This window comes from Euprymna scolopes, chromosome 25, assembly GCF_053919585.1.
Source record: "Euprymna scolopes isolate OS-2025 chromosome 25, ASM5391958v1, whole genome shotgun sequence".
NCBI lineage: Eukaryota > Metazoa > Mollusca > Cephalopoda > Sepiida > Sepiolidae > Euprymna > Euprymna scolopes.
Genome location: NC_136506.1, coordinates 70,159,055 through 70,174,698, shown reverse-complemented (window position 1 = coordinate 70,174,698; position 15,644 = coordinate 70,159,055). Strand labels below are relative to the sequence as shown.

The 15,644-nt window shown below is 34.1% G+C and overlaps 1 protein-coding gene across 1 annotated transcript in view; it reads right to left on the bottom strand.

The window, feature by feature from the left end:
- Positions 1–15,644, bottom strand: part of LOC145247429 (kinesin-like protein KIF25) — a 446,897-nt gene that overhangs the window by 392,036 nt on the left and 39,217 nt on the right. Inside the window, exon 2 of the mRNA XM_080109187.1 lies at positions 9,107–9,277. Within this exon, the coding sequence (XP_079965313.1) occupies positions 9,107–9,277 (171 nt within the window). The remainder of the gene's footprint in view (positions 1–9,106; positions 9,278–15,644) is intronic.

The window sequence follows — 15,644 nt, the reverse complement described above, 5'->3', positions numbered from 1 at the left end:
TATCTTCGGCCTATTGTCCCCATCCAGTTAATATTTATATACTGATATCGAACGTGAGATGTGTAAAATCAAGGGCTCCCAACCTGGAGTGCGTGCGAGAATCCCCGCGCCCTTGACGTGCGAGATGATATTCCAGAGGGAGTAAGAAAAGTTTAGATAAATATATATATATGTTACTCTTTTGTGCCTTTTTAGTGCTTTCTTTTGCAATGGGCTAACTTCTTGCTTTCAGTTTAGAGTTAAGTATTGCTAAGTGACAATTAACTGCACAGTTAAATAGATTTAATGCAACTATGTATTTAACCGTGAGTTGAAAACATCCTAAAGTTTAGGACCTAAACTGAACTTGTTTGTTAATTGTATTAAACGTTCGGCTCTTGATTTGTTGCCCACTTCACCTGTTTGATCTCTCGTAGCCATTATTTAGAAAAAGGTAAAACTTCTAAGCATTTGAAAACCACTCTTTGTGCTATACTGTAGTCTTTATTGCGATTTAGCTATTAGTCCTTTGTTTCTTGGCTACATATGTAATTTCTAGTGATGGAACGATTCCAATATTTACAATTATCGATTCCGTGCTAAATTTCCGAGTCCGATACAATTACCGATTCCGATTCCGATTCTTTATAAATCTCTAACTATTTAACTATAAGATTGTTATTTTTTTCCGATTTTCGTAAAAATACTTGTTAAATATGCAGATATTTTCCTGAACGTCAAAATACAATTGTGGAGGATGATCTATCGATTTTAGCTTTGCTAGTAATTTAAAATCAATAAATATTTATTATTTTATCATTATTACCAGCAATGGAACCTTTTTGTTTAAACAAAATCAAATAAAAAAAAAGACAATTAAAAGAATCGTTTTGGTATCGAAAAATAGGCATCAATTTTTCCGATTCCCGATTCCGATTCCGATTAATCGTCCCAACACTAGTAATTTCCTTTGCAAATTATATCTATCTATATATCTATAAAAGTGAAAATGTATGTGCGTGAGGACAATTCTTAACCTATATACTCAACGAATTTTTTATCTTTAAACTTGAAATTTGGTATATAAGGTACTCAGACCTGTAGAAAACTTATAATCGTTTTCATCAGAGAAAAAAGGCTGCTAAAGGGTCGAAATTTAACAATTGGTCCGTGGGGGGGAGATCATCAGATTTTTATCTTTTTGTCAATTGTTTCATAAATGCACATGCATGCATCGTTCACATGACAGAGTCCTTATGTTAAGAATAAGTAAGTTTGAAACCACTTTTAAAAGTTCGTGTCAAGCTGGCCTAATGGTTATCTATTTGACTCATTGCCTTTAGGTTTTAATTGCGATCTCAGCTCTTATATATATATATATATATATATATATATATATATATAGATAGATAGATAGATAGATAGATAGATATATATAGATAGATAGATAGATAGATAGATAGATATATTAAGTAATGTGATTGATAATTTAAAATTTAAAAATCAAATTATAATTAAATTAAAAATCCGTGTCATAAGAAGGAACAATAACAATGATTTTGTTATTGTTCCTTCTTATGAAACGGATTTTTAATTTAATTATAATTTGATTTTTAAATTTTAAATTATCAATCACATTACTTAATATTGAATTAGCTCTAGGACATTTAACTATCGAGCTTATTATATATCTAAATTACAACGAGCACTTTCTATTTCCTGTATTTTAATTAAACTAGTAATTTCACTGTTACATTAAAATACACTCAGCTCTTTAGACTATTGTTCTAATCTCCTTTAAATTATATATATATATATATATATATATATATATATATATATATATATATATATATATATATATATATATATATATATATATATATTACTTACTTACAAGAAGTGAACTATTTAGAAAAAACATAATACTGGTATGCACATGTCTCAGTTTCTGGAAAAATTAAAATATAGTATTTATGTGTATTTTACTGCTGGGAAACGCCGGGCGGCCTGCTAGTCTATACTATTAATAAAATTCTGAATCTTTATTTATTTATGTGTGTGTGTATATATACCAATAAAACTTTCGAACGGATGCACCGAATTGAAAAATTCTTTTTTTCCCCTGAAAGGTGGGAGACCTTAGATTGTCCTTATTTATATATGGTTCGTAACGAACAACGCCGAGTCACACAAAAAGCCCGAATTAAGGGTTTTGGGGCCATTTCGTGAAATTGTTGAAAAAGTTACCTGCTCATGTCAACGGAATTTAGCACTGTCTGTATACAGTCGTGGTAACATCTTTCGGCATACAGACAGGACTTGTGCTACAATGGATAACGCCTCTGACTATGGATCAGAAGATTTCAGGTTCGAATCCTGGCAAGTTCGCAATAATTTTGACCATCATTTTATCCAAGGTTTACCCATTATCCTTACCCTTAGTTAGGGTATTTTTGTTTTTTTCAGTGATTTTGTTCTGTGCATATAGAAATTTCCCATACTCCGAGTTCACAAGGTAAGCGTTGATGGTAAGACGATGTTGAGTTAACTTGATGTTGAGTGTACTCGATTTCGTGTTTGACTCGGCCTTGTGTGTGCCGATGCGGTGCAGCCGCTAGTATGTAATAAACCACATTGAAAGAATACGATCCGAAAATTTTGAAAATACTTTATATTCCAATTTAATAAAAAAAAAAAAAAGAGATACCATAAAAAGATAACATTTTAATAAAAAAGATATTGTACATATTGAACTTATCCAGCTGCGCCCATTCCACAGTACGTCTGTGATAATTTTTTTTTTTTTTTTTTTTGCCATTAACACAGAATGAACTCCGAAATTAAAAATAAGAACTATTTTAGTCCAAAAATTTGGTTTAATTTTAATAAAAAGGTCTTACGATATCTTTCTAATAAGATGCCAGGTCATAGTACAGAATAGTTTTATAAAGGTCAGTCAGTATTATGCACAAGTACATTTTAAATAAATAAAAAATGTTTTTAATAAAAATTTGAAAAATATATTTTAGATAAGCAGTTTTGTACATAATAAACTCAAAAAAATTCGGTTGATGTTTTTATTTACTTTTTAATGTCCTTATTTTTTCTTTCCCTCCTATTTTTATACTTAATTTGTCCTATTTTATTTATATTATCATTTTTTATTAGAACTTTAGTGTAAGCTTTTTCATCTGATTTTCTTTTTTTAATTTCTTGCGGTTTAAAAACTTTTTGCTAAGTTTTTAAATTTTTTTAATTATTTTTATAAGTTCAAAATTCTTAGTTTTTTTTATTTCCTACTAGCGGGGGTACCCGGCGTTGCCCGAGTGTTTGTTTCCGGGACGGGGGGGGGGAGTTTTAAAAAATGTTATGGTAGGTAAGTAGGAAGGATCAAACCCGGAGTCATGAGTAAAAGTAGGAAAATTTTTTTTTTTTTTTTTTTTTTTTTTACAAAGGCATCACCACATTATCAAGGCCCAGAGGCCACTCAAGGATAAGGGTTAAAGAGTGTACAGTAGAAGTTGGTCAATATAGTAATAAAGTGTGAAAAATAAAACAAAAAAAAAAAACATCTGCAACGTTAACAGTTCGGCCACCAAGAAAAGTCCATTCCAGTTGTTTAGAAAAAAAAAAAAAAACGACTGCGGTAGGTCAGCGCGAACGTGAAAATATAATGTGAATTGTCCAGCACGCTAACCACTACGCCACAGAGCACTGCAGCTTAGTTTAGTGATTTTAAATAACTTTACATGAAAGAACTACGAAGCCAAACCGGTGTTCTCTTCTCAACTGTTCCTTGTGAACGATCCCCAAACGGTGTTAAGTGGTGGCAGGGGGAGGAGGAATTTATTAGAGAGAAAATATTTTACCACTTCCATTGATCTTAACCGATTTTGGCCGTGACTTCTCAGCAGAAAAAGTATAGAAATCTAAGATTATCGAGGAATTTGAGAAATAATAAGCCTATAACACACCTCAGATATTGTACTGCCGTTTGTGCATATTATATTTGCATGAAATATCTTGATTTTTAATCCTATTAAGGTCAAAATCCGACGGGAAAAAATGAGTTCATTTTATTTATATAGAGATTTTGTATATTCCTTTAGCATTTATTGTTTTGCCTGCCTTTTCTCTATTTTATCCCAATCATATCTCTCCCTTCTATGAAGTAATGTTTGTCCAATTATCATCTAAAAACATTTTCTATTTCTAATCTGAATGTTTTCAAAGTCTGTGTTGTTTTTTACGTTTACTTGTGTATAATGCCGGCATTTTCTTTTATTCTGACTGGAAGCATTTAGCTTCAAAACGGTCTAAAAAGATTTTTGCTTGTGTAACTTCTTGATAATGTAATAAAGTTTCTATGGAACTTTACGCTTTATCTGATTGACTTATGCTCTCTCTCTCTCTCTCTCTCTCTCTCTCTCTCTCTCTCTCTCTCTCTCTCTCTCTACATATATATATATATATATATATATATTCTATCTATATATATATCTATAAAAGTGAAAGTGTCTGTCTGTGTGTGTGTGTCTGTGTGTATGTCTGTGTGTGTGTTTGTATACATTTCTCTACGCAATAACTCTGTCAATTTTTAGTCTACAGACTCGAAATTTGATATACAGGGTACTGAGATTTGGGAAAATCTTTGTGATTGGTTTTCGGACAGAAATTTGGCTGTTAAGGGGTCAAAGTTCAACGATTTGACCTTTGAGAACTCTACCAAACTCCTCCGAAAATTTTGGGTCTAAACACTTGAAATTTTAGATACCGGTTCGTTGGACATGGATCTAACTTAATAACTTGATTTGAGCCCAAAACAATAAATGTTAAGGGGTCATAATAGGGGGTCAAAGTTTAAAAAAATTGACCGCTTTTTTTTTTTTTGCTCAGCATACACCTCCAAACACCTGGGCAATGCCGGGCACACATGCTAGTATATCTATAAAAGTGAACGTGTCTGTGTATCTGTTTGTGTGTGTACATTTCCCTTACGCAATAAGTCTATCAATTTTAAGTCTACAGACTCGAAATTTGATATACAGGGTACTGAGATTTGGGAAAATCTGTGATCGGTTTTCGGCCAGAAATTTGGCGATTAAGGGGTCAACGATTTACCTTTGAGAACTCTACCAAACTACTCTTGTATGTCTGCCTAAAACTTTTGAGAGAGGCGACGGATTTTCACAAGATCAGTATCGTTTTGAAGTTCGACCTTTCAGACGACAATTATCGAAACATTGGCTAAAAACATTAATATCTTCACCTTAAACTGGGCACTTTTCTACAGAGAGGTCGCTTTTTTCGCCGATATTTTTGAAAGTCATCTTCTACTTTCGATTGTCTAGCCTTCATTTAAACATATGTCACTTCCGGTTTGGCGGTGGTCGTAACAGCAAAGACGTCAGGTTTTTTCTCGTTCTTTTCCTCCTACCATCTTTTTTTTTTTTTTTTTTGCTCAACATACACCTCCAAACACCCGGGTAACGCCGGGCTGAAATGCTAGTATATCTATAAAAGAGAACGTGTCTGTGTATCTGTGTGTCTGTGTATCTGTGTACATTTCTCTACTCTGTCAATTTTCAATCTACAGACGCGAAATTTGATATATAGGGTATGGAGATTTGAGAAAATCTTTGTAATCCGTTTTCGGCCATAAATTTCGCTGTTAAGGGGTCAATGGTCAACGATTTGACCTTTGAGAACTCTACCAAACTCCTCCGACAATTTTGGGTTTAAACACTTGAAATTTTAGATATAGGTTCCTTGGACATGGATCTAACTTAATAACTTGATTTGAGCTCAAAACAATAAATGTTAAGGGGTCATAATAGGGGTCAATGTTAAAAAAATGAAATTTGACCTCTGCGGTCTCTACCAAATTTCTCAGACAATTTCTAGTCTAAACAGATAAAATTTTACATAAGGAGTATTCCGAGATAGGGCACGCTTTTTAATCGGTTTGGGTCGAAAATTTGAGCTACAAATATATAGATGTATGTATGTCGTTTTGCATGTCTGCCTAAAGACAGAGGCGACGGATTTTCACAAGATCAGTATCGTTTTGAAGCATGACCCTCCAGACGACAAATATCGAAAAATTGGCTAAAAACATTAATATCTTCACCTTCAACTGAGCACTTTTCTACAGGGAGGAGTCGCTTTTTTCGCCGATATTTTCGAAAGTCATCTCCACTTTTCGATTGTCTAGCCTTAATTTAAACCTACGTCACTTCCGGTTTAGCGGTGGTCTCAACAGCAAAGACGTCACTTTTTCCCCGTTCTTTTCCTCTTTTGTGGTAATGGTTCAAGCCTACCTTCCTACTACCACTTTTTTTTCAACACACATCTCCAAACACCGGGGCAACGCCAGGCACCCATACTAGTATATATATATATATATATATATATAATTATTTACTGTAATAATTATTAAATACCCACAGACACTAGTTAAAGAATAAAATCACAATTTTCTTTTGATAAACTATTAATCGAAATTTGCAAAATTGCATCTTCTACTAGTCTCTCACTCATGGACAGGGTTCAAAAGAGGGTCGCCAACCTAATAGGTCCTGAACTTTTTTTTTTACATAGGCGTCACCACTTATCAAGGCCGATAGGCCACTCAAGGATAAGGGTTAAAGAGTGTACAGTAGTCAAAAGGACAATATAGTAATCGATAGTAATGGAAGTTCGGTAAATTTGTTAACTGAAGTGGAAGGCTCATCAGAAACTTGTTCACGTTGGACTTGAAGACAACCATATTATAGACAGCTAGAAAGCAGGAAAACGGAAGACAATTCCACAGGCGTGCAGTTCTAAGAAAGAAGCTTTCATCATGGAATCTATGTTTAGGTTTAGGCACAGATAAAGAGTGGGGAAAATTATTGATAATGTTTTCAGCTAGTCTAGTGTTTCTTGTGAAAGTTTGGCGAGGGGGGACCATAGATTGAAGCTCAGTCGAACACTTTCCATGAAAATAACTTAAACACGATATAGATTTTAGGGGGTACGAAGTTTGAGAGAAATTTCTTTAGAGGTTTGGACCAAAAAAATGGTTTGAACCAACTGAGTTAGATAATGTAGAAAAGGAGGTTTCAATTTTTTTAATTAAATTACATTGCGAAATTAATGTTAGGAATTCATCTAACATGTTTTAGAAAGTGATGTCACAAACATGTAGTGACATAAGAGATGGAGCAAGTTTAATCCAACCGCTTTCGCTTTTAGTCTGTGAGACGAGCAGACGTGTTTTCAGAGCACTTATCCCTGCTCTTCTGCAATGGAGAAAGGAGTTGCGTTATTAACAACGGATAATCCTCTACAGAGGAAGTTTAAGAAAAAATAAAACGGGGAAGAATATAAAAGCCCACGTCGAATTTTTTTATTTTAGAACTTCAGCTACGAACAATAGTAGAAGAATGCTACTGTTACATTTCTGAATTTTTGAGATGAGGATGGATTATTCAGATTATTTGGATTCTTTGGACTACTGTTCTTATCTTCAGTGTCATTTTCCTGTGGCACAGTGGTTAGAGTACTTGGAAAAATTAATTGTAAAAGTGAGATTCTCCTGAAGGTTGAAGGTTGAATTATCAGTGTCGGCAACAGAAAAAATACAATTGCAAATTACTTTGGACCTCTATCTAGTTGAGGTGTCGTGTGGGGGTCAGAATGGATGATATGTAATATAGCGAGGTACACAGAGACGACGACTCAATTACTTGGAGAGTTCACATTTAGAATATAGCAATAGAGAGATAGAGTGCATAATGGAAGTCATTTAGACAGGACGGGAGATGCATTATTATACAGTCAACCTTTGGAAGGGGTTTACATAGAAAAGTTTATTATACAAGACGAGGATAGCATGATGATAACATATAAACTTGAAAGACAAAACACATTACCTTGCGGTTGAAATGACGAACGAAGACAAAAGGCTTACATGACAAATAGAACACATTTATTTTTCCATATGGTGATGGGAATTCGATGCCTGGCTACTAAGTTGCTACATTGTATCGTGTTTGTCTCTCCTTTGCTTCCTAAGGAGTTTCAGCTAACTCTCTGCTGGACTAACTCAGACTGTTCTCCGACTCGCCTTTCTCTCAAACTCTGATTTAACTGCATATATTAATTCTATGTGACGTCAACACGTGGGCCAAACATGTGCATCCCATACACATGCTTCCAACACATGTCCTGGCAACACAAGTCCTATATTTCTATGTGAACATTCTTTAATTCATTGTTCTATTATTTTGCTCTAACCTAACTTTGTTTTCATAGTTATTTCTAGCTAGAATGGATAATTTCAATGCATTCCTGGAATCGTATCTAACAAACAATGTGTATTTATTTTATCTTTTGATAACTGCGTTCGATTCCAGCATTCTCCTTCAGTAATTATTATATTCGATCCTAATTACTTTGTTTCTCTAGAAACCGGAAGCTGTCCCTTTCAATATACAACACAGTCAGGGCTGATAGAACGAGAACATGCTACCTTCGTAAAGTAAATAAAGGATTCTGTTCAAAATTCTGCCCAGATTTCCGAGTTCGATAGAAATATTCCCGAGTTCAATGAGATATACCTGAAGAAGGTCGGAGGGTACATCCACCGAAAGGTTGTGAAATAACATGTAAGATGAAAACAGTAGTTCGAAAAATCCAAATAATACGAATACTACTGTTGTTATTATTGCAATAGATAGTTGCAGAGACTAATTACAACTGTCTGCAAGATGACACTGGAAATCTCCTAGGATCACAGAATTCTCTACATAATACTATGTCTATTCTTATATGTTTCAACCAATGCGTTTATTGACCTTATTTAAGTGTATGTTAATAATTATTGTTGTGGTGCCCAAATTATAGATAAAAATGACCCTTTCCTCTTACTATAAAAACCGGGACAATATGCCTCTCGGCATTATACACCAGTTATGCACACTTTGCAGTCAGACTGACATATAACCATTCTCCTTATTTGTTGAATTTGTTTTTCTGTTCAATATATTCGTTTCCACTAAATACCGACTTGCGTCTTTCTACCGGCTTACATTAATTATAATACTTGATCACAATATTTTAAACAAAAAAAGACTCTCACCTGGATTTTCTGCTTAGATTTTGATGCTAAGGAATCCATTTGATGTTGGTAACGGAGTCGTGCAATTGTGGCGCCATCACATGTGACCTGTTGGCTTCGCATAAGCTGTGCAATCCGAAGACGTAGCATTGCGTTCTCAGTTTCCAAGTTCACTATCTTCTCCCCTTTGTTCTGAAAAGATAGACAAATTGGTCGACAGTAAGATTATCAGTTTTTTTTTCAAATCTTAATATCTTATGTTGTGCTCGAAATGAGGAAAAAAAATATTTCTCAAAGAATTTGGTTTCCAGTAAAAATATCATGCATGATGGAATGATTGTGTGCAAAGCTCGGTAGTAAATACAATAAACTAACTGGCCTCCAATAAAAATCTGATTGACCTCTACTCAAAATATAACTGGTCTCCCAGTAAAAGTTTATTGGTCTCCAATCAAAATCTAATTCGTCTCCAATCAAAAGCTTATAGCCTCCAATTAATATTTAACTGGCCTCTAATCAAAATCTAATTGGCCTCCAATAAAAGTCTAATTATCCTCCAATAAAAATTTAATTGACCTTCAATCAAAAGTTTATTGTCCTCCAATCAAAATCTACCTGGCCTCCGATCAAAATTTAATTGCAATCCAATCAAAATCTAATTTGCTTTTAATTAAAATCTAACTGGCCTTAAATCAAAATCTTATTGGCCTCCATCCAAATTTTATTGGCCTTAAATTAAAAGAAACAGACAAAGATACTACAAATATAGTATAAATTCTTAAAATTATAATTCACCCTAATTGTCTCAGCACAATGCCAGGTTTCATATCTCTAAGGGAAAATCAGTCACGGTAGGTTCTGTGGTTTAATTCTTTTTTTTTTTTTTTAATTATTTTGATTTAAATCATTAGGATACCACTTGAAGATGAAACCATTATGATGCTAAGATGTTGTGAGTTATAACTGTATTAACTGCCATTTTTTTTTTTTTATAAAATTGAGAAATTAAAAAATTGTTTTGAATAAATACCTTTTAACCGTTTTTTTTTAAACATTTTTTCTATTAATTTGTGAATTATTTTCGATTTGACCTGAATTCTGAAACCTTTGCACTCATTTTTTCTATGAGGCTCTATACATTATAGAGGATAATATCAAAAAGGTTATCAAAAAAGTATATCTTTAAAATGAAGATTTGTTGGTTGGTTGTTTTGTTTTACGGCATATCAACCCTTTTCAGGTTATTTAATGCCGAATCTGGTGATTTTGAAGAACGATTTTTTAATATAGTGTATTTGTTTCTTAAGTCGTATTCTATTTAACCCATAGTTGGGACCCTAACAGGTACTACCACTCAGGGTCAGAGTGGACCTGGGAGCAATGACAATTAAAGGGTGGCTCCACACTCTCTAAGGCCCGCAAGCTGGGGCCTCACCATCGGATATAGTTTAAGGTCATATCCAGGACCTGAAAATTTGTGAATAATGAATAACAAAATCAATTTGTGCAATGATCAAATGCACAACAACTCAAAATCTTATGTATAGTACATGGGAAAATGTGCTATCATCAGTGTATGAGTAGTGATATACATATACAGAGGGGGAGGCGTCGAGTGTGGCTTTATGGAAATTTTGGAAAGCATGATGATTCAAAAGGATGCAGTGGTTTGAGAATTTTATTGTTTTTTAGCCTTCCAGCCATCAAGCGATACCAGGAAGGTGGTAGGGAGTTCGGCCCTTCTTGCCTGTGTGGCTCAGCTAGTAAGACTCATCAACTATAACCACTGTATGTCACCATCCTTGCCGTTATAGCAGTCCGGCCAAGGGGACAGGAATGAAAAAGGGGGAGAGATGAAGGAGATGGCTGAGGAAGAAAGTTTCTTTGACCATTTTAATCTGTTCTAAAATCTCCTTCCAGTTGAGCGGTTTTTGGGACTCTGTCTATTGAAATTATAGACATGAAAATTGTCGACCAGCCAGAAAAGAAGAAAACAAGCAGATTTTCAGTTGTTCCCATTTAGAAAAGAAGCAATTTTTCTTTGGAAGAGTTTGGAAGAGATTCTTTCCCCATTCAACAAATTTATCAACAAGACGAAAAAGAGTCTAAGAAAATAATATAGTCCTGAAGCGGTTTCAGGGGAATTGCCTTTTTGTGTAAAAGAATTATTTATAAAACAGTTTTTTCGTATTACCTTTGAGGCAAAATAGCCCAATAATTCATACCTTTTAAAGGCACTATTTTTAAAGGAAAGAAAAGGACTGACAGAAAGAAATATCAGTAAAAAACAAAAAAACAGGATGGAGAGCAAATATCTTAAAAAGACTTTGACGATTTTACTTTTAATTCTTACATTGTACGTTTTTCGTTTCAGCTTTATTTCAAGTAAGCATAAATTGTTATTTTTTGTTATTGTTTTTCTCCAATTGTCATAAATAGGGATATGACAACAGCATATTCTTTTCATTGTTTTGACTCTCGAGTATATATCCGACACACTTAATCAACCGAGAACCACACCACTCTATATAACAGCATATAAGATATCAACGGATACATACTCGAGAGTCAAAACAATGAAATGAATATGCTGTTGTCATAGCCCTAGTCATTAATTATCACTCAGGGTGATAACTTATTCTTTAATTGTCTGTCAATTTGAGACCACTCTTTTTACATACGTTTTTTGCATGTATTATTTTTATAATTGTTACCTAAAGGATAATTTAACCTCTGCTTTGGAAAACAAAAGAAATCGTCTTTTATCTCTTCAATAAAATTTGGACTAAATTCATTTTCTAGTTTTTATTTATTCCTGTTTTTTATTCGCTCCGCTTTTATTATATTTGTTTTTTCCCCCTTTTTCTTCAACCTTTTTTTTTTTTGTTACTAAAGAAACGAATTTTGATCTTTAAAAAAATCAAATCTCGCCAGTGTCTCAGCAGTCAACAACTGATTCAAACAGTTTGCCGTCTCAATAGTTCTGAGCATGAAAATGATGTTTTTGAAAGTCATGGGAGCTGTACTATTTTCGGATCGTGTGCTTGGATCATAAAGATAATTAGGATTGTTGGTGCCGAGATGGTTTATAATTATTAGGCATCGAATCTTGAATTAAACCAAGCTCAGTTTAGAGCAGGGGTGCCCATTACGTCGATCACAATGCAGAGACTTTGTGGGTGGATCGCATGGTATTAAAAAAAAAAACGTTAGTACTGGCAAACTTTCAGAGCCTTGCGGCAGAGTTGGAGACACAAGAGCAGTCATGTGCACAGCTTGAGAGTGCACGCTAGAAAAAACAAATTGGCAATTATCCGTCAGAGTTCAACAAACGCTTTTAAGACTTTGCTTTAGTTGAGTTAATCGCTATATTCATGTGCTGCCCTTTCTAAAAAGATGCTGAGATTGTATCACTCGCATCAAAAATTGCAATCTGAACTCTTCTAGAGTGAGGGATGAGATTCTGACACTATAATGCAGAGCTCATGGAAAATTCTGGAACTTATTCACTGAGGACCTCAACCTCAGTAAATGTGCTACCTGCTTGATTGCATTATTTGGGTGGACTTATTTATGTGAGTCAGCCTTTTTCCCACATGAAGATCATTAAGTCCAAATACCGCTCCAATATCTGATGAGCATCTGTAAGTCTGATTGAGATTGGCTATTAGCAGCTACTGTCCAGACTATGCATCCCTGACTGATTCCATCTAATGCAAGTCATCATAGTATGGTAATACAGAGCTGGACTGTGCAATATAGGTTGATGCAATAATGCAATGTACACCTGCATATACTGTATATATAAAAATAATTTACAATATATTTATAAATAATGTGTTTTGCATTTGTAGTAGGTGGTAGATCATTTAGACTTAGTCATGTCATAAATAGCTCTCATACTGAAAAAATGTGTGCACCCCTGGCTTAGAATATTGCAGGTTTGGAGAGTATTTCCTTAGTTGCACGTTTCCAAACGAGCTTTACACTCACCGGACTTAACCCCCTCCCCCGATTTTTATCTATTATATAAAACTATTCTTGAATTGAAAAAAGCAATCACAGCCAAAACCAGCTGTAGTGCTAACAGAAGAATATGTCAGAGTTATCAACAATTTTTCATGCCATATCTTCATGTGCTTATCATTGAACAAGGATAGAAGATAGGACTGTTGGAGATTCCTGAGTGAAACTAGGTGGATAAGTCAGGCATAAAACTGAAGTTTATTTCTATTAAATATTGTTGAATTGGAGAAAGGATTGTAAATTTTATTAATGATTATATGGGCAGCATTTGAGAAAGGCACTATATATTTATAGTTTTTTTTTTTTAATTTTCTTATCAGTTTGTTCAAGCTGAGGATAGGACATCCTATCGGATGCCAAACATTCACTCACTATCTTATATATTCCAACCGAGAGATCGTTTTATAGATTCTGACCACCCCTTTAAAAGACGAAAGAGTTATTATCCAAAGGAAATAATCTTCAACCAGGCAGATAACTTCGTATTACAAAGTAATATAATATATTTTATCCAAGTTTATTCAAGCAAAGCCAATTTAGTACTGAAGACCATATTACTTCTTTTAAAACAAATCAAGTCAACGATATTATAAATCTTTTAATTTATTTACACATATATATATATGTGTGTGTGGGGGGTGTTTATTTACATATATATATATATATATGTGTGTGTTTATTTCTCACTGAAATTCTTAATGATATTATTGAAAATATTTAATAAATTTCAAAAATCTACGGCTGCAATTTGAAAACAATACCTAGATCAAGCACAAATTTTCTAGAGTAAAATTTTACAAAGAATCTGATGGCGGTATGTATTTTGTATGAAGGTTACTTTATATTGGCGGTATTTTATCTCGATAATATTGACAATAATATTGACAATAATATTGACAATAATATTGTGAGATCTATACTTGCATTAGGCATCCGTAAACAGCAAAGCTACTATTTGATATTATTTTTGAAAATTAAAAGATAAGAATAAAAATAGTAATATAAAGTTCAAGGCTGGGAGCGAGACTACACCCTATTCACCTAAATCAATTTTTCCAGGCTCCTTTAGGATGGATACTAGTATAGCAGCACTAAAGAGCTGTGATATAGCAAACAGTGTCTGTAGATATAAGCACTGCCTTAAATTCTATCGCTCACTACTTACTTAGTGTAATGCAAAGGTCATAGCTTGTAAATAAGCCTAACCATTTTATTTTAATTTTTTCTTATTAATGAGTTCAATTTACGATAAAATAAGAGGTACCATTTAAAATCGCTTCATATTTTATAACTAAACATTAATCAGAAGTGACTATTTCAGGGCATTCATCATCGAGCTCAAATATCAGCTGGAATTTGATGAACGACATTATCATTATTATTTTTAATTTTTTTATAAATTAGTCCACTGGGCAAATTATTCCTCGTAATACAGGGTGACCCAAAATAAAAAAAACAGAGGACATTCAATTGTTTTTCTGAGCATTTTACAGTCAACGGAGAAAAAAAGGCCAAAGACCCTAGTGTTTTGATGTGATGTTTTGAATATAATAAACTAGTTATGACCAAAGTTTCATTTCATTCAGACAAAACACCATGAAACGGGACCTAATTAGAGTTATGGCCGGTTTTTTTGGGGGGGGGGGGTGTCACCCAGTATATAATATTCAGCACAGGATTCATTCTATAATACATACGCAGTCTGCATAAGTGTATTGTATCACTGGAAAACGCCAGGCTGCTAGTATATATATATATATATATATATATATATATATATATATATATATATATATATATATATATACTAGCTGGCAGTCTGCCGTTTTCCGGTTGTACAATATATATATATATATATATATATATATATATATATATATATATATATATATATATATATATATATATACGAGTGGCGTGTAATAAGTAATGCCCCTGACCCACTTCCCATAGCAGTAGAGCAACAGAACTTTGCACAGTTATTAGTCTTTCTCTACATAGGAACCACCCAGAGTTATGCATTTCTCCCATCGTTTGATGCAGCTCTGGAGACCGTTTTTGTAGAACACCCCAGGTTGGTCCTCCAACCACAACATGACTTCAGAAATAAAGGCTGCATCGTCTGGGAAATGCTTTCCTTTCAAAAACAACTTCATGGCTGGGAAGAGGTGAAAGTCAGAGGATGCACGGTTAGGAGGGTAGGGAGGATGGGGTAGGATTTCATAACCACACGCTCATGCTTCTAATCTGGTGACATACGAGTTGTGGACCGGAGCGGTGTCCTGAAGGAGGAGGGTACCTTTGCTGATCTTGCCCCGCCTCTTGATTTTGATAGCTTCCCTTAATTTCCTCAAAAGTGAAGCATAATAGGCTCCTGTAATTGTGGTACCCTTTGCCAGGAAATCTGTCATCACTACTCCGTACTGGTCCCAGAAGACCTTGCCAGCGGAGGACTGCATCCTTGCCTTCTTTGGAGGTGGTGAGTCCAAGTGCTTCCACTGCATTGACTGGGCTTTGGTCTCTAGATCATAGT